General features: G+C 39.8%; 1 protein-coding gene across 2 annotated transcripts in view; it reads left to right on the plus strand.

The window, feature by feature from the left end:
* LOC125906310 (CUB and sushi domain-containing protein 1-like) overlaps positions 1 to 21,021 on the plus strand; it is a 537,329-nt gene that overhangs the window by 482,321 nt on the left and 33,987 nt on the right. For both annotated transcript variants that reach the window (XM_049604892.1, XM_049604902.1), the window contains exons 55-62: positions 873 to 1,046; positions 3,224 to 3,397; positions 3,710 to 3,883; positions 7,789 to 7,977; positions 9,838 to 10,014; positions 13,292 to 13,477; positions 19,010 to 19,186; positions 19,814 to 19,993. In XM_049604892.1, coding sequence (XP_049460849.1) covers positions 873 to 1,046; positions 3,224 to 3,397; positions 3,710 to 3,883; positions 7,789 to 7,977; positions 9,838 to 10,014; positions 13,292 to 13,477; positions 19,010 to 19,186; positions 19,814 to 19,993 — 1,431 coding nt within the window. The remainder of the gene's footprint in view (positions 1 to 872; positions 1,047 to 3,223; positions 3,398 to 3,709; positions 3,884 to 7,788; positions 7,978 to 9,837; positions 10,015 to 13,291; positions 13,478 to 19,009; positions 19,187 to 19,813; positions 19,994 to 21,021) is intronic.

Raw genomic sequence — 21,021 nt, forward strand, 5'->3', positions numbered from 1 at the left:
TCGGGTTTGATGGTAGGAAAGGGACAGCTTGAGAGGGAGTCACTTTCTGTGAGTGTTTGTGTTTATGCATTCCTACTACCACTTCTATCTTTAAATGAGTTACCACCCGGCACATTGTCTTGGGACTGTGACAACTATTTTAAACAGAATGCAGTCTGTGTTTCCTAAATGTGGGGTATATGTGGGCAATAGTGGAAGATTGGTTTTTCAAATAGGGTGTTACTAGGCAATGTGCCTTTGCTGGTTTTTTTTCATAAAGGGAAGTTGTAAGAGAGCACTGAGACTTAGAAAACTTTCCAATAGGCTACAGAATTTCTCAGCGTTGCATAATATATGGCACACCAATAAAAAAGTGAAATGGGTCTACTTGAAAAGTTTAACAAATGATTAAAAATTGAAATCTATCTTACATTAGACCAGTGGTTTTCTAACTTTATCGTCTACATTTTCAATTTACTTTGTCGTTTTTTTCATGATCCAGTATTTGGGTTGACCTACCTAACACTGCAGCAGCTCTAGGGGATTTGGCAATATAACAGAGGCGTCTATTCTTTAAGTTGGCGAGTGGTTTGAAAACAGCGTCTCAGAAGATATTAACGAAACAAAGATCTTAAATCCTCTGACCTAAATCTAATTCAGCCAGGTATTCCATTGGAAAACTCAATTTACAGTGTTTAAAGTCAGGATGACTTATAGTGTCATTTTACCTACAGTGTTATTATGAAGACTCGGCCACATCTTCCATCTCACTCTCAGATTTTTGGAAAATACAAAATATAGCAGTACAAGTTGCCCCGTAATGCTATGTTATATCTCATTTTCACTGCCCATGTGCAACAACATGATGTCATCATATTTATTTTATCGTTTAGTCATCTCCTGTGGTGAGCTTCCTTCTCCACCCTTTGGGACCAAACTGGGGACGTTGACCACATTTGGAGCAACTGCAATCTTTATGTGTAACCATGGTTACACGCTGGTGGGGTCACATGTCAGAGAGTGCGGTGCTGATGGGCTGTGGAGTGGTGCAGAGACCAGATGTCTGGGTAAGGTCCATTAAATGTGACAGGATGTGCATTGTGTTGTAACAGTCTTATCACTAATGAAAGTAAATTCAACAGGTTGAATCATTAAAAACAGAAGAGAGGGTGTATTTATTGGGAATGAAATGTTAAAGAAACGACTCATACAAGGCTTTGATTTAAAAGGTCTTTGTATAAAATCCAATCTGATTAGTACTCGGTATCAACGGTCAGACTGGCTGTATTTTCAGTCCTATACAACATCTCATCCAAGACAAAGACAGCGTCATGCTAATTTACACTATGTGCCAAATATAAAATGCACATACTGTGTTGAGAATCCTACTATTTGTCTGCTCTAAGTGGTGTTATCACTATATCTTGCACAAATTGTGTAGAGAGGGCTAAGTTGTGCAAAGGATCTGTGTCAAGGACTTTTTGTAACAATTTAATTTGTAATGGAAATGTGTGAGCGTATAAATTTACACCCAGGCTTCATTAATGCGTGGGATTGCTACAGGTGTCGAGGTAAGGGCCATGGGAATTAGACCAGCAAAAAGTAAGATGAACTACGCACATGCCTCAGTAACTCAAATGATCTACTACTGAGACATTTTATTACTTAATACATTAAGGGCTTGATTTAGACCTTCGATAAGCACTAACCAGAGATGATTAATCCTGATTTTACTTACACCCTCTATCCCAGTGATTCAGCCTTGAAGTTACATGCCTGAATAAGAAGCCTCATGCAGGTTGCACTTTTTATGTGATGAATGTATAAATCAAAGCGTGCCCAGCTTCACATTATTATTCTAAGATTCTGATGCCAACAAGGATTGGCAAAATATACCTAAAAGTTTATTTAAATTTGAAGCCACTAAATCACAATTTAAACATTGCCATGAATGTGGATTTTATTTGGGTAAATGCCAGTTAGCTGTGCTGCATTTGTTAACGCAGGCTGTATAGGCACTAGTTAGGGATTGTGGTTGAAAAATTGTACATCAGAATATAGTGTTTTGTAATATTTTCTTCAGATTTTCATTTAACCTAAAGTAACCAACCTTGATAGTCTGATTGTGATTAAGCTTTGTAAAGTCCCTTCCCTGGAGGTGTTTTATATTTTTGCATATTTACATAAAGAAATCTGCTTCAGGCAAGCTGACTTATGATTTACCCAATTCTCTTATGGAATTTTGTTTATCGTTCATTAAAGAAATGTGTCTCTCTCTAAAGTAAGCAAAACATCTGTTCCTCACAATTTATAAATTGCAATTACAATTTGCAGTGTGTAACTTGTAGCATTTTTATAATATTCCTCTGTGTATTCAGAGGGCACAAATATTGATGACCGCCTCCCAAAAATGATATTAGAGTTTGCCTCAGAAGTACCCTCAAACATGTTTACTGATAAAAACAGTTTTGCTATTCATGATAAAAAATGTTTTACATCTGGTGTTTTGGTGGTTTCATAAAATCAGATATCTGGGGTGATGATTTTGAGTGGATGGTGAGAAAAGTGGTAGAAATATCGGCATTACATCAGCAGTAATCTCACATGAGTTTTGCAAAATAATCAATGTTCCAGATGCTTGTTTTCACAAGATGAATCATAATTCGAGAGAGTGTATTATGTGTAAAGTATTTGATAAAAAAAACCTGTGCTAAGTGACAAATACATGAAAAATGACTGGTATTGACTTCATGAGGCGCAAAAACATGCAGCGAGGGTCAACCGTGAAACATTTGTGATTGGTCTCTTCATAGTTGAATTGGTATTGAATACAATTTAATGATTCTCCACACCTCAGCTCTAAAGTTGTGTACTGCAATTTACGCGCTCAAGTTTAAAGAAATCAAGAAAGGATGTGGTACTTAAAGACCACTTAGAGAACTAAGAGAAACTGTGTTAATGTGCTGGTTTTAACAGACATGAGGGCAGTTACTGAGCTGGGCTTTCATTCAACATTGATTTGTAGATGCACTGATGACATCACTCCCACCAACATGCCAAAGTTTAAGTGTTGAAATGGCATTGTTTGGCAGTCCAAGTGTTGAGATGATGAGCTAGAGTACCTGCTTTAAGGTTGAGAACATTGAACCAGCACTCATCACTTTAAAGCCAGACATAGGGAACATGAATTTAAGTTGTTTTCCATTATGCTGCATTAATCTCTATCATTTTCTCTTCCCTTTAGCTGGCCACTGTGACTCTCCAGATCCTATAGTCAATGGGCACATTAGTGGAGATGGCTCTAGTTACCGTGACACCGTGGTGTACCAGTGCATGTTAGGGTATCGCCTAATTGGTACATCAGTCAGGATCTGCCAGCAAGACCATCGGTGGTCTGGAACAACTCCTGTCTGCGTCCGTAAGTTCTTTATGATACTAAAACCATTGTAATTCATCTGTATTGTATGATGATTCATTGCTCTTTCAGTTAATGTGAAAAACTAAAAATACTTTCCTATATAAAGTAAATCCATGTAACACAAGAGTCTTAAAAGAAGTCACACATTTTATGGTCTTTCCGGGGCTTTCAATGACTATCTCAGCAGCATCTATATGTTCCAGCAAGAAGTTGAAATTATCACAAAATAACAAGTGGGAAATAGTACAATGCAGCACATAATACTTTTTCCACACCTCATATTTCTCATCATGCTTTTCTCCCATTCCTCAGCTATCACTTGTGGTCACCCCGGTAACCCAGGCAACGGGCGGACCAATGGCAGCGAGTTCAACCTCAATGATGTTGTCAACTTCACCTGCAACAGAGGTTACATTCTCAGCGGAAATGCTCGTGCTCAGTGCCGGCTCAACGGACAGTGGAGCAGCCCCCTACCTGTCTGCAAAGGTCACAAACACAAATATTAACACAGAGTTACAGCCTTATACCCGTGTTCATCCCTGTAATCGCTTTATTTGAATCAGCTCATCAGAAAATAACCCTCTGTAGAACAATAATTTAGCCTGGGGAAGAAAACTTTGATTTTCTCACATGCCTCAATGATCTCTTTAAAGCATTTAATTGAAAATAGTGTCAGTTAGTACAGACCCCAAGTAAATATATACAAATATTGGTTAATTAGTGTATTTACAAAACTGACACAGACACCATTCTCTTTTACAATATATAAAAATAAGAAAAAAAAATGAGAAAAAGATAAAGCACCCAACCCACTCAACCTAGACACCCAAAACAAAATCGAAGGATCCTACTTTAAATTAGTAACAAGAATCTGCAAATGGCATCACACAGTTATCTTCTCCAGATACTGAATAAAAGGTTGCCAGATGGCGTCAAAAAGATTCACCTGCTCATTTCCAATATATCTGATCCTCTCCACCTCAAGAGTACTGACAAGATCATCAAGCCACATATTCACATCAGGGATATTTTTACCCTTTCACAACATCAGCAAGCATTTCTTAGCTGACATAAGGAAGTAGTTGACAAGTCGTCCTTGAGCTGATGTGATGTTGTTAAATGTCTCTGGAATATTAAAAATAATAGTTTGTGGTTCAGGCTCAAATCTTGAATCAAGAATGTCTGAAATTGTATGGAAAATGTTGCACCAATACACATTATACAACAGTGTATTAGAGTGGCTTTGTTAGGTTGACACTTGTTGCAACATGCCTCAACGATGAATGAAGAATCCAAAAAGATAATTTGTGATGAATTGAAGCAGGGAACCAAGTTTAACAACAGCAAAAATATTCCACTATAAAAAGTCTCATGCACAGATATGTAGCGTACTGCTTTAACTTACTGGAATGTAGGAGCAGAGTTCAAATACATGTGCTTGCCCGTGCATGTTATTTATATGTAAATGTATTAAATAGTAAGGTTTTAGAGATATTGCATGTGTTTATGAAGCACTGATCTTATGACTGGGTAAATAAGATTTGGACGATACTGCAAAAGTTGTGTGATATTCTGTTGAGATGTTTTGATGTAGTTTTGCAGCTATCAAATATGACCCCCGTTTACTTCAGTATGTCAAGAATATTTGTCGTTTTTGGCTTCTTTGTTTACTTTTGACTCAGGAAGTGACCAAATGATAAACACATGGTGACTTTGTGGGTAAAGTTTTCCTGTAGGAACTAGAAAAGTGAACGCATGCTTTGTCATTGTAGTGGATGACTGTAGTGGACGTTTTCGGGGGCCTTAACCTTTGTTTTCACTTTCAAAAGATTTGATGGAGATATCAGTTTGACTGACGTTGCCACCTCCTCAGATTGTAGCAGTTGGTTAAAGTGTGATCTTAACCAAATCAAATGATGGCCTTATTGGATTTTCCTTTAAAACAATGGATGGTCAGCATGTATTCAGTATGTGTTGGCCCGATTTGCTTCTAGCTACAGTATGTCAACTGGAACATTTTTGGCCGAATCTGCTGCCAGCAGACTGTAAAATTAAGACCTGAGTAATTGTAGCGTGAACTCACACTAACTGTAGCATTGAGCTGCATTCACCCACAATCAGAATAGTGTCTCTAAATAGACTAACAAAATCATACGTGCGCACACACAGCTGGGTACATGTCCAGAGACACGTTCTTCTACTCTGCTAACCATGCGTGGTCGTTAGACTACAAGCCTCCCCAGACCTCTGGTAGTGTTAACAGTTATGATATCATAAAACACGCACACACAGGCATTCTGCACAGCCATGAGAGCAGATCGATTCAACGTAGTTGTTCACATGGGTTTTCCATTGAGGGGATTCGTCCTCGCTTGCTTGCTTTCCCCATCTCCCTCACTTTTTCTGTCTTATCCTTCTCTCCCTCTCTCTCCCTCCCAGCAGCAGCTGTCAATTATGAGACTGAAACTTTCTTTGTTCCCATAGGGTGCCAGACACACACACACACACACACACACACACACACACACACACACATATCCATGTCCCCCATGGACTTGAATTTGAGTGAAAGTCAGTCTCCCCTGTGGAAAATAAAACTCCACTCTTATTGGACTGGCATCCACCCAGAGAGCAGAGCAGAGTAGAAGGGACCAGAGGAGAGAGGAGAGAACAAAGAACTCCAGAAAACAGAGTGGGATATGACAAAAGAGCAGTTTAGAGAGGACCAGAACAGAGCAACAAAGATAATCTGAATTTATAACGCTGTGATTTAGGGTTTAGTACCCTAAAAGTACCCAGCTGTGTCCTGTTTTCTGGTGGCTGTTCTGTAAAGTTTCAGCTCCGTCATGTTCAGAGTCAGTTGGTTTAGCTGTGCCCAAAATCTCTCCCTATTTACTGTATAGTGCACTACATTAAATGTTTACGTTTTGATTTAAGTCCTATTTGTGTGCCTTTCTGAGTAATGTGTGCACTATATAGTGTCCTCAAAAATCCCCACAGTAGAATAAAAAAGATGCATACACGACATATCTGCTGCTCTATGCTAACAGTCCCATAATGCAAATTGTCACACTCTACAAATGCAAGAATGTGTTGTCCTGACCTGTCAAGGATGCCCAAAATTTCAGTTTACTGCTCACTTGAAAGCAACCTGTTGACTGTCTTTTCTACAGGAAGGAGTAAATGACTGAGAGATTTTGGATGCAGCCGATGTTATTTAAGCTGCCATGGTCGTCCAAATAATAGCTTCTCCAATTTCAAGAAATATTTTTGAAGTGTTGGACTCTTCTGTTTCCTTCTATTCAATTTTGTATTATCAACAGTAGTATTTTAATCCTAGATGTCTTAGCACAGTACATCATTCTATGGTCATGTGAACCACTTAAACCTAAAAGCCCTGTGTGTAAAATGTAGGGGGACTAAGTCTTCTAGCAGCGAGGATTGCAGACTGCAACCAGCTGAAACTCCTCCTGGTTAGGATTCCTTCAGTGTTCATTGTTCAGGAGGTTTTTAACAGGAGCTGAATTATCCGCAGAGGTCTCTTCATCTTTAAAAAAAGCGGACCAGGTGATTAAAATTGGTAAAATAAATAAATAAATAAATAAATAAACCCTGTATAAAGCAGTTTCACGTCACAAATCTGTGTTTCTCCTACACTGATTGCCAAGTCACAGACAGCTTGCTTGCCCAGTGCAACAGATGTGTTCTCACCTTATTGCTGATCCAGGTGTTTTGGAGGTTTTAACCTTGACCCAAAACTGCAGAGGTCTCCACCTCTTCAAAACAAATGGACCAGATGATTTAAACAAGTAAAAACACTAAATAAATCAGTTTCATATTACAAATCAAGATCAGATGCTGTTTGGCATGTCAGATACAGGCAGCTAACCTAGTGCCTGTTAATTTGTGCTCACCTTTCTTCTATGATAATTTAAGATTCAGGAGGTTGTTACTGGGAAATAAACTCGTATTAAGAGTGGTTTCACATTTAAATTGTTGATTTTCTGACAGCACTTACTGTCAAAGGGCTGCTAGCAATGGTTGCCAACGAGAAAATTCAAAACTTGACCCTATCTAGAGCCAGTGTTTAGTTTGTCTATACTGGGCTACTGTAGAAACATGGCAGTGCATCATGGCAATCTCTGTAGACAAGGACCTGCTCTCTATGTAGATATAAACGCCTCATTTTAAGGTAACAAAAACACTACAATGTATATTGTCAGGAGATTATACACTAAGGAAAACATAATCTTTATTATATTCCATTTCTGCCAGTATAACCCCCTGAATCCTACACACTGGACCTTTGAATAAAGTGAAGAAACATTCCCGTATATACAGTAGGAACCATTTGAATATGTTTTAACAGTGTCTTCTGCTCTTATCTGCAGTGGTGAACTGTTCTGACCCCGGCCATGTGGAGAATGGTGTGCGCCAGTCTGGCCTACGTTACCCAGAAGTCTTTAGCTATGGTGTGACTGTGGCAATCCACTGTAAACGAGGCTTCTACCTCCTGGGCTCTGCGCTCCTCACATGCCAGCATGATGGACGGTGGGACCGGCCAATTCCTCGCTGCCTAGGTATGGATGGAGAAATACAGGCAGTTGAAGAATTATTTGAGTTGAGAGACACAATGTCGATATGATTTCAGTAGACAGATGAGACCAAGCGAGCAATAGCCTGACATTCATAGAGCCTATAATGAAAAGGTTTGTCCTATTGCAAACAGGTTGCAACTTTTTGGAATCTGCAGAAAACAATGTCTACAAAAGTTTGTCACGCTGAACACAGGTAGTCAAAGGCAAATGGTTTTCTATTTATTTTTCTTTATATTTGTCAGGAAAAGCCATTTTGGGAATGAAATGGCTTGAAGAGCCACTGGGAGGAAGATGAGGAGTGAATGAGAAACTGAGAGAATAAGAGAGGGTTCAATGGAGAAAATGGGAGGGAAGTAATCATAAAAGGAGGGCAAGAGTATGAAAGAAAGAGGCTTAAAGCTTTGAGCGTATATGTGTGTGAGTGTGTGTGCGTGCGTGCGTGCGTGTGTGCATGCGTGTGTGTGAGGAGAAAAAAAAGGTAAGCATGTGTCTCTTGGGGCAATAGGCATTCTTGTCAGAGAGCGACCATGGCCGATAGAAACATAGAGATTAAACTAGAGAGCAATAGAGAGAAGGAGGCTGGTTCAGAGATGGAGAGAGAAGCACTGAGAGGCGAGCAGGACCACAGAACGAGGACACAGTAACAGAGAGGCAGAGATGAGGAACCAGACAGAGAGGGAGAGTGGGGGCAGACACTGGTGAGACGGTGGTGTCTGTGCATCGAGCATTACATCGGAGAAACAAGGTCTTATCGGAAAATTGGGGGGAGAGGGGTGATGACTGAGGGGCAAGGAGAGGATGGAGTAATACAATTTGGGGGGTAAGGGGAGATATCGGAGTACCAGTCATTTGGCAGAAATAGAAAATCAAGAGCAGTTTCGTATCTGTGTCCTCCAGAAACATGTGCTCTGTAAAAACGTCGATTTTTCTTAAATTGAAGAAAAAACCAGAAGATTTTTTCACAGATGTCCTCTGCTTTGACACCGTGGGATGATTTCTGCCAGTTTTTTAAACGGAGGAGAAGAAGGGAGACTCTTTCTATGTTTTCTAACTAAAATTAATTTAATTTGAGACGAGTTACTGGTTCAACTAAACTCAATAAAATAAGCTTTATTGGCATATCTATATAAAGCCATACAGTGTAAGCAAAGCAGTATGGGTTCTGTTTAAACGTGTGTTTGCACAAGTGACATTGTAAAATTACACAAGGCATTAAAAGCATGCAGCTAATGGTTATTGGGCATACCACATAACTGCAACATCCTCAGTTTGATTCCAGCTGGGGGATCTTTCTTGCATGTCATAGCCCTGACTCCCCCACATTAACTGCCTGTCTCTATCAGATGAAGGCAAAATGCAAAAAAGAAAATGGATAAAAAAAAAGGGGGGAAGGCAAAGGAAACCTACTGTGTAATATTCAAGTTGATTTGATTTGATATGAAATTATTATTTAAAAGATCACAAGTTTTTCAATCCCAGATATAAAAAGATAAGAAGAATATATAAGATGAGAAAACAACTTCTTTTTTTTTTGTTTTGTTTTCTCCCCCACGTCTAATTAATATTTATCTGCTATCTGTGTATTTTGGACAGTAAATTAAAATTGAATTTTATCTTTGATGTAGTTCACAGACCCCCATTTCTTTCTCTGTTTCCTGTGTGTGTACTTTGACATAAACATACAAAAACAACAGCGTTAATCCCCCCCCCCCCTTGCCGTCACTCTCTCCCTTGAGCTGCCTCCCGCAATGACCCAGCTGCACCACCTAATGCAGTAGTATCTGGGATCTATAGTTGGACACACACACACATACCCTAACACCCTCTCTCCTATCTCTGTAGCTATTTCCTGTGGTGACCCGGGTGTACCTCCCAATGCAGTAGTATCTGGAACCCACAGCTGGACGTATGGTTCAGTGCTGCAGTACTCCTGTCTGCCTGGAGGGGTGCTGGTGGGCAACGCTACTCGCCACTGTCAGGAGGATGGCACATGGAGCGGAGCGCCACCATACTGCACTGGTAAAGGCACACTGGTCAATGAAGGAGCATATGCAGTGGTTTTCAGTTGGCAGAACAGCAGAGCATAGATAAGGCTGTTACCTTGTCATGCATTTTCATACAGGCTTGTTATCTAAAGCAATAATCCAGCAATCATATCCATTGAAATCAACACCATCTATATTGAGTCTGCCAACAGGGGAATGTGTATCATGAGATTCCAAGAAATGCTTTATTGATGAAATTTGGGCAAAAAACAAATACTCATAACTGCCACGTGTCCAGCCATAAAAACAATTGCAGAGTAAGCTATACATAGAAGAGGCCACACAAGTACAATTCAAAAACCACTTAAAAAAAACATCAACAAAAACTCACTGCTTAAAATACAATCTCTGTGACTGCAGGAGTGAAACCTGTTTAGTTAGTGAGCGAGAAAGAAAATTGGTTCAGCTGTCAAAAAATAGTCTCGTCCCATCTGGTGCAACAAGAGCGAGCCATATCACACAGGCGAGTCAGTATGAAGATGTCCTCAGTGTGTTGTTGCTCCAGCATAACATACTGCAAAATGTCACCTGTAGCCTACACTGTGCTATAGCAGGTACCAACTAGAACTGACAGGTAAATATAATTGACAGTCAGGCGCCCTGTGTGTTTTAGATTTCCATATAAATTTCAGCACTTTCTTCTTTAACTGGGTTTGCTTTTGATGTTAGATCAGTGGGTATGATGTGCTGTATTCAAACAATAACAGTGGTAAGCGCTCAAGTAGGCCTCTACATACCATAGCTGAAAGTTATAGACCAAATCACCATTGACATCACACTAACATCACCTATCACTTCCAGGTAGACAATTAGCAATTGATTTCAATTGCAGAGATATGTGAAATAATCAAACTTGTTTATTTCTGTTGTTATTTTCAACTGTAACATTTAAAGATATTAAGTTAAATATGGTTGTCTAATCTATCTGACATTTTGTATGTGCTGTGTTGCTTTGCTAGGGTCTTTTATAAATCAGATCTACCAGCAGAGAAGCTAAGCAATGTACTGCTTTGGAGGGGGTTGCAGCAAAAGTGACTGATTGAGGGGCCATATATACGTGCAACTCTCATGTTCTGCGAAGTAAAGTTTTTGTCAATGCAGGGTTCCCACAGTCATTCAATTCTGTTTGAATGGAGTTTGAATCTGATATGTTTGAATAACGCCAGGCAAGTTGGGCAAGTAAAATAATGTTACGTGATTTAACATGTAGGGTCATGAATCCTAAAGTTTTCTTATCTGTGCATACTAATACTTTTATAATGTATCATGTTTGACATAAAGCAATTGACATTGTAGCCGAGGGAGTTTGATTGTCACTCAGAGTGCTGAGTGCTGAATGCTCCTACAGTAGAGGTAGTAGTTTGAAGGTACAGAGTATTGTTTATTTCAAACAAATTAACCATTGGGCCAACCAAACTGTCGGCTGTTACTGCCCGACTCAAGGAGTTCTGCTGCTTTCTGTACATGAACCGTCTTTAATAATATAATTGCCAGTGTACCTAACAGTTTGTCCATGTTAAACATTGTGAATGGTCATGGAAAATACTGTAGTGGCTCCATAAAAAATTTTGTTCATGCAGATGTGTGGGGACCTTGTTAATGGAGCCTTGTGGCTTTGAGATTACAGGTTCAGTTCTGATGGCAAGGTAAATCTGTGAAAATATTTGAATTATAGTGTACACTTAAACTTATATTGATTCTTTCAGGTGGCTAAAACATAAGCAACTGAGGCAGTGTTTGCTCAGAGCTGTTTCATTTTATGTATGTGATGTGGGGGTTTTACTATCTTAATAACTTTAAGGTTTTTGTGAACAAACATTGTGTTTCAGTCTATTCTTCAATACAGTGTCACCATAAAATGGCACTGAGGTCTAAATCTAGCCCCAAGGGCATGTGTTACAGGACCAGACTGTGTGGTTTCCACAGTGTCAGACATAATTAACATACCAAAAGAAAAATTATCACTTCGAAGAAGTGAAACCATTTACTAATTGACAAACTGTAGCAAGCTGTTAATATATATCTCTAGCCACTCTGTGACCTTGCTGCCCTTCTTTGCACATGGCATTCTCTTTGCGCTACAATAAAAAAAATTGCTCCATCTGTATGGGGAGGAAACATGTAGCATTTCAGCTTTTTCAACCTGCAACAGCACAATACATCACATAACAGACAGTTTCAATAGTTCGCTAATTTGCTCGTTAGAAGCTGGTGCATTGTATGAAAGAAGTTGCTTGGACAATCATGCCTGTGCAAGTGATCTTGCAGAACTTGTATGTGTCATTATTATTATTAATATCACAGCACTTAATTTATTTACAAATACAGAGAAATTGACATAATGTGTTACTACTATAAACTGAGTTCCTGCTGTGCTGTGTGTAACCTGGCTTAAGCTGCATGTGTGAGAAACAGGCAGGAGGAAATGGGGCGGAAGAGTTCTAGTTTACTTCTCAGGTTGTAAGTGCTGCTCTACAGCAGGCTTACACAGATCCCACAACACTACAACACCACAACTGATCATTTTCAAAACTCAGCATCAACTGTCTCAATAGCTGAAATGCAATAAGCTTACTCTGCTGGCCTCAAAACAGAACGCTCAGCAGGGCAGAATCCATCCTGCAGCTGAAGACCTCATTGAGATGCAGGGCGCTGCATTTGGAGCTGTACCCTGTTAAACTCACAAATCCCCACCGATGGAATTTAAGCTGCTAAAATTGTGACACGCTCAGTGCTTTTAATGCTAGAACAATTTGGTATAGCCTAAATGCAAAGTGCAGTTCTACAAAGTTTGCATGTGTGTGCAGTAGTACTATATGTGTGTATGTCACTGTATATGAAAGACTGAGTAGGCAAAATATTTGTGAGTATTCTGCAGCAGAGGGTATGAGATGACTTATGTTACAAATGCTTTTTAGCTGCTGTTGTTGACCTGTAGCTTGAATGCACGCCTATATTTTTAGCATGGTGGCCCCAGTGAGAGACAACCTCTTAGCTCTGTGTTTTACCATTTACTTACATAAATCACGAAAACCTATTAAGGGACTAATGGACATCACTTGAACGCAGCTGTGGTTTCACATCAACTGTACTGAGTGTATTTGGATTTGCTGTGCATACGTGTGTTTCTATGTTTGGGGCTCATCACTTCAGGACTGTGTGGGGGTCCTTGTTGCTTCAGTAACATGGACGTGTCTTGCTGTTGGTGTGTGTTTGGTACATTAATTTAATGTCTCTTTTCCTCGCTATAGGTGTAAGTCCAGGAATCTGCGGAGACCCAGGGATGCCTCCCCACGGTGTCCGTCTGGGAGGGGAGGAATTTAAAACTAAGAGCCTGCTGCGTTTCAGCTGCGAGGCGGGATATAGTCTGATTGGCTCAGCCGAGAGGACCTGCCTCCACAACGGCACCTGGAGCGGCACTCAGCCTGTCTGTCAAGGTAGGGAAGCGTGGGAATGACTTTATGTGACTTATGTGAATGTGTGAAAATTGACTACTGAAAGTTGAAATAAAATTCATTAGACACTTATACTGCAACTTATACTTCAAACAGCAAACAAACCACCTTTATTTTTCAGAGATAACGTTTTTAATTCCATTATAGCTCTTGGTTCTGTACTGTTGAATATCAAAGCAGTGGCTTTCTCCCAAAGTCAAAATAGATTTTTACAGGCTGTTGTGCATGATATTCTATTTATATGCACCCTTTATTGACCCTGTATTATGCCAACAAAAAATCCTGCCTGCTTTATACAAGAGACTTAGATTTGACATCACTGCATATGCTGTCTGTTTAGAAATCATCACACATTGTAATACCAAGTTATCCCTGTCTCATTTGAGGTTACCTTTGGGTCCCAACCCAGATTCTATAAAGCATTGCTATAAAAATAAACATTGCTGTAAAATGAAGCAGTGCAGTTTTTGTATAAACCCACAGTGCATTTGTGGCATATGGACTTAATTATTCAGCATTTTATGTGAAAATAAATCAGCACAGCCTCCAAAGTTAAACAGCTTAATCTTTGCTTTGGAGAATACAGTAGCATCAGGCTGCTTGGCATGCTGGTGACAGTAAGCAACTAATCCGTTTCCAAACATAGCTTAAAGCACATTACATACATTGTACACTGTACATTGTGCATTTTATACATATATATATATATATATATATATATATATACACACACACACATATGTATGTATGTAGTAAGTAAAGCTTACACATTGCTTATCCATGCATTGACATGGATGTAATTCATAAGATAAAGTAAGTATATATTTATAGTTAAATATATTCTCTGTAGGTTTTATCCAGCTGATTTTTAACTTAATCGCAGTAGTGTGTACTTCACAAAACTGCAGCACAACACAAAAATAAAACGGTCACAGTACCTTTTATTGATCTAATAGGTTGACAAAATTCACAATTGTCTTTGAACAGGAAAAGTTCACATGATGCCAAAGGTTTATGGAAGTAGCAGTTTGTCAAAAAAATTTGGAGATTCGAGTTTATGTGTGTGTGTGTGAGTGTGTTTGCGTGTTTGTATCCGTGTGGCCCAGATACAGAAGATTGAAGTGTGTCACTCCTAACTGACTGAGCTGGATCTTCCACGGCGCTGTGGCAATAAAGTGTGTCCTATACAACAGCAGTTTTCAAAGACACTCTTTAAACCCATGGGGGTTTAGGGGAAATTAAAGTGGGTCCCCAAAGTGCTGTAGAGACACTGGAATCCTAAGCTGCTGCCTGTGTTACCTTCCCTATTCCCAACTTTGTTGGGTATGCTGAAAAAAGCACTGCTGACATTAACTTCATTGTACTCTGACGCAGATTTTAGATTCAGTTAGATAGATGGGCTGTTCTAGCAGTAATTTAAGTGGATAGGGGGAGGAAGAGTGAGTCATACTGTACTCTGCTATATTATTGTGTGGCTCTGACCCAAAACACCACCGGTATACTAAATATAGAATACTGAAAAATATAAAGGCCCCACTGACTCAAATGCGAAAGATTCTGCAGTATTTACGTAAATAAAAATACTTGGCTGCTAAATTGCATCTTTTGTACAGTCTGTTTTTAAAATGCCACTTATTCTGACAAATGATTTTCATGTGCTGATTCATATAAAAGTAATGCCAGCCTTGAAATCTCTCATAATATTTATAGAAACGCACAAAGTCTCTTTATGCCAGAAGGAGAAAACTCTTTAACAGAAGCGGCCATGCCCCCAAAACTAGAACTGTCAAACACAGGACTCTAAACCGTAGCGATGTTAAACAGTTGTCCAACCGTGTAGACAGTTTGTGGTTCAGTCTGTATGACAATGAAATACTGAATTTGACCTTTTGTACTTTGAGTCTTAGTTTGCCTGCATGTACTGAAACAGTAACATCAAAATGTAGCCTTCTAGTCTTACCTTAGAGGTGTGTTTCTCTTTTGTGCGTCCGCCAGCCTCTGTGTTTGTGTACCACTAATTATTTATGTCTGTCTACAGTTGTTTTTCATTAAGCTAATTGTGGTTAAAAGCTGATTCAGAAAGGAAGAGACATCTATCACTGAGACACAAACACAAAGAAATCCATACACATACACAAACACACACACACACATACAGACTGATATACTGATAACACTCGCAGACACAAACGGTAAGCTGCCATCGACATACAGTACACACACGGTTTTGCATGATGTGCTCCACCTACACACACTGTCTCACACACACACACACACACACACACACACACACACACACACACACACACACACACACACTCTTGGACAGAGCTTTTAAGAACCCTGACTAATGAATCCCATCAATAGGTGTTTGATTGTTAAAGGCTGTCAGTTGTCATGATCTTATTAGTGAAATGTGCTGTGGTTGGTTGCTAATTCCTGTCTCGTCTGTTAATGTGCTGTGCTGGCAAACTAAATATCAATGGATCACTAATTTAGACCAGAGGCGAAGTCCCTTGCCATCTGCATTCTTGTGTCCTCCAGGACAGTTTTGTCCAGTCTACCATACCACCAGTGGTTCAAAATCAAAGACAGCTATGGATGGATAAAGATCCTAGCCTTTGACTTACCAAGGAAAACTTGTTACTGTGTCTTGTCCCACAAGAACAAATGGGAGCCCTAAGATTTACTGTGAGAATGACACATTGTATAGACCAATGGTTCCAAATCTTTTTCCCCTGGACCCTGATTTCCCCCGTTTCTATCATTGAGTGAACTGACGACTCATGACTAAGGGACGTGTTGTATGGATATTCCATATTGCATGCAATGTGTAACAATAAGAGTACCGAGCAGCTGATAAAGTGTACAATTAACTTAAATAGTGAATGAAGTTACTGCAGGAAGTTTGTGTAAAAAGAGCAATTTGGATTAATTTTGAGCAGACTGTATCCTGTTAATATTGCATCAGGTATAATTAGGAACTCTCTACCTTTCTCTGTTATGTTTGCTTGTTTGTTTGTTTCGATCATACGTACTTATTCCTCTCCCTAATGTTTTGGCATTGCTCTATTAGCTCTTTGGTTGTTTTTACTACATGCTACTTTTAATGCAGGACGAGACTGTGAAGGCTTTGTGAATGTAGCTTGTTTTCAGGTGTTCACCCAACATATTCTCACACCTAACTCGTCAAATACTGATGGTATGGCAGTGGCCCTGCATGTCAAACTATGATGCTATAGGTAACCCCCTACCTTCAGTTTTGGATGCTCAGGGACAGCGTGTCAATTCATGCTTGTTACTTTGTTGTTGTTGTCTCTTTTTTTAAAAAAAAAAAAAAAAGACCTACAATGTAGGCAACAAAAACTTTTACCTTTAATTTGTAGCTTTACTTCCTCAGGTGTAGGTAACAAAAGCATGGTGTTAGGATTATAAAAGCATCATGGTTTAGCTTAAAATAAGTATGTTAATGTAATGTAACATTTGTAATGTCACATGTCATATGTCACTAGCATAGGATGTGTTACAAACTAGCACACTATGCTGTTACAAAAATAATTCAATTGACTTTTGATTTCACACAGGAAACAAACAGCGATCTGCCAGGTGAAAGTCCAGAGTTTGTTTGACCCATCGGCATCCCCTCTCAACCACTCTATGCAGACTTTATCACTCTTAATACATTAGCATTTTCTCAGACCGTCAATAAATGCTCTCACCCAGTGCGTCTCATATCGCTGCAGAAGGGTGCCTATGTGTATTGGCATCTGACGCAGAGGGCCACTGACCAAACATCATTGTTTGACAACTTGGAAGTAAGATTGGGTTGGTTCACCATGCCCTTATTCTGTGATATTTGATCCTGTGAAGTTTACATAGTAAAAACTTCAAAGATAATGATTTCATTTAGTTTTCTTCACAGAAATGAATGAAATTCCTACTGTATATGCTTTTAAGTTTTCTTTTATGTTTTAAATAGGGATGCACCGAATATTCGGTAACCAAACATATTCGGCCGAATATTGCAAAAAAACACACATTCGGTATTCGGTGGAATAAGTTAAAAGCAAGGCCGAATAATAGCGACGTGTTTGATAATGCAATCAAACAGCGTGCGGTGACAGACGGAGTAAAGTGTTGGCAGTTTGGCATATTTTACTCCGTCCGTCACCACACTCGCATTTGCAACTAAAAATAGTTTTTTGGGGGCAAAATAAATCATTCAGCACGCTGTGTGAGTACAGACTTCAACCAGCAGCAGAAACGAAACGGCTAATCCCGCCGATTGTGGGTTGAACGGGGGTCACAGACACAGACAGGAATATGTATTCCTGTCAAATACGGCGGTGCATGATAACGGTTTACCGGCGACGGAGAAGTCCGGCTCCAGGTGAATAACTTGTTGTCATGACTGCCCAAAAGTACCTGAACAGCCGAGCCATGGCGGCACACAGGTATGTGGCGTATCAGAGGAGAAACAAGCTGTTCACATTTCTCTCTTTTAGTATTTCAGTGGCAGGTAACGGCCCACAAACCTCACTTTAGGGACTGTTCTTTACTTATGAAGGGACTTGTCAGGGGAGGAGGGTGGCTGGTTGATTTTTATTTCATTTATTTATTTTATTTTGATCCCCCCTATGTTAATCATTTATTGATGCTGTTTTTGAAGTATGAATAAGTCAATAAGTAATTTATTCCATTGAAATATCATTGATGTATTATAGAAAATTGATTTATCTTTTTATAAATGACAAAAGGCACATCTGCCTCATTCTTGCTGTGGTATCCTGATACTACTCAGGACCGTGATACTTTCACTGGTATCGTACCGTGGGTCCCAATTTTGGTACCGTGACAGCACTAATCTGGAGGGGGTTCATCTGCAAAGACTAATGAAAAACTAAAAAACGGCATTCGGTATTCCGTATTCGGCCAAGCATTTAATATTATTCGGCTTCGGCCACAAATTTTCATTTTGGTGCATCCCTAGTTTTAAAACCAAGAAGCCTTTGCATGCCCCCCGTGATGCTTAGGAGACCACTGGTGGCAGTCTATACCCCCTGATTGGGAACCAGTGATATAGGCCATGATGATCTTATTTAAAACACTGTCACTTACATTTTGCAGACGTCATGTCTTGGTTTTAAACAAGAGGCAGAAACATTTAATAACTGTCCGTGGAGCAGTTTAACGCTCTGTGCTTTGCTCAGTGGCACTTTGGCAGTCACAGTGAGCGCTGTTGATGTAAAACCAGCCTCCTGCCAGCCTCCAGCACACAACTAGAATACTGTAGATCTGCCATTCAGAGCTGGGAATCAATCCAGCAACCTTTAGTTATTAATCAGCCTCACTACCTCAAGGACATATTTTATGTTATTTCCAGCTGACTCCAGTGATATGCTCATTATTACAGCCTACAGCTGATCAGCCTTGAGTGACAGTGAGACGGCATCGCTCACACTGATATTATCACCATGATTAATCACCGCTGTTTAATATTTCCTCAATTCTCAGCTGTATCCTGCGGTAACCCTGGCACCCCAGCACACGGCAGAATTGTTTTCAGTGACGGCATCACCTTCGGCAGCTCGGTGGCTTATGCATGCTGGGATGGCTTCAAAACATCAGGCCTGACCACCAGACACTGCACAACAAATGGGACATGGACAGGACAACCCCCAGACTGCACTGGTAGGTTAAATATCATTGCTTCTACTGTTATACTACTGTTATTATCAGTGGGAACAGAGGGGGGTATAGCCATGATCTTAAAATGGAGCAAAGGGCTTTATAAGCTACAAGTACTACTGCAAATATGAAGTGTTTGTGCTTGCATAGTGGTGTGTTTTGTTTTGTTAAAGGATCCAAGAGTAGTATAAATTGTGCATGGACTGGGCAACCTGCTGCTGTGCAGGTACGGGTCTGTACATGAGTAAGGTTGTTGTGTCTGAGATTTCAACTTGTATAGTTAAACAGAGCCAGACAGAGGTTTGGGGAAAAAGAGAACAAGAAGGTGGGAGGTAGATGAAAAGGAGCCAGGATGTGCTTGAGGAAAGTTAAGGAAGGCAGTCTGTGTGAGAGTTGAGTGGGAGGACGAGGTTAAGGGGCAGGCGAGGAGAAACATCATTTTTTCAGGCTATGTTAGAAAGCACAGTGAGTTATAGCTGTAGTAAAAAGATAAGATAATACTGATGTGTCCAAAAATGTTACTGCCCTTGTGCAATACTACACAACTGCAGAACAACGTCATCTGACAGATGTACAGTCTAAATAATTTATTCATGACTTGGCCTTTAAAATTTCTCTACCCTCCTTTAGTGATCAGTTGTGGAGACCCTGGCCCAGTAGCCAATGGGATCTATCTAGGAAGTGAGTTTACCTTCAACCACACAGTGACCTACCGCTGTAACCCTGGTCACCTGATGGAACCACCTGGACGCAGCGTTCTGCGGTGTACCAAAGATGGAACCTGGAACCAAACCAAACCCAGCTGCAAAGGTAAGAAGAGCTAACCACCTAAAGGAATAATGTACAAGAACAGCAACTTCTGAGTTTATCTCCAATTGATGGATCTAGAGGTTCAGTACAGTACCTTAGGAAACACTGTGCCTTTCAAAGAATTGGTTTCCAGTTCAACCAATACTTGTTTTTACGTAGGCTGGTATTGGCCGTCCCAGATTCCTTACAGAGAAGATAGTAGAGAATCTAACAAAAACAGAGACTAGTTCATCTTGTAGGGCACCTTTCTTTAGTGGATCATATCACATGTGTTATGGAATTAATCTGCATATGCTCTTGTTCAAATTGAGACAAAACTTTTTTATGGATGCCATTTTTGAGACACACCACCAAAATGTGGCCTGCAACAGAAAAGCTAAGACTTGTTGGTTTTAGCTGAGTGGATTTCCAGAAACCTTGCAGACCCTACTGACCAGTTAAGAGGAGCGATGAGTCCACAGTTAATAACATTTTTTAAAAAATGTTCAACTATTGTGAATCACCGCAACCACAAGAGATCCTTGAGCATACAGTCAAGACATACAAAATGAGGCTGATGGGTCCAGTAGTTTGTGAGATTAGCTGCGGACAGACAGATACACACACACACTCTCTCACTCCCTCACTCACTCACACACACAACCAAATGCATGATCCCCTCTAGGTTTACAACTAGCGGAGATAGTAAAAACATTAGTATTTCAATGCGAGCCGGCACACTAAAATAACAGATTGTGACTTTAACAGCACATTAGAAGGAGGCCAAGGGAAGATTAACGTTGCTCTTTACAGTACCAGAGTGTTAAATCAGGCTTTATTTCCTGAAACCCATCTTTTTTTCACAAACACAAAGGGGAAAATAAAAGAGAATGCACTAAAATAAAATGAATTCAAGTTTTACAACAGCCCATAATTATTTAGAATTTAGACTTTGATACACAACAACAGTAGCAGGGAATGTTTCCTGAGATCCTCCCTGCTGTTTCTCTGTATGAGTCTGTACATTGTATTTTAGGAAAAACTTGCAT

Source organism: Epinephelus fuscoguttatus, linkage group LG2 (assembly GCF_011397635.1).
Source record: "Epinephelus fuscoguttatus linkage group LG2, E.fuscoguttatus.final_Chr_v1".
Lineage (NCBI taxonomy): Eukaryota > Metazoa > Chordata > Actinopteri > Perciformes > Serranidae > Epinephelus > Epinephelus fuscoguttatus.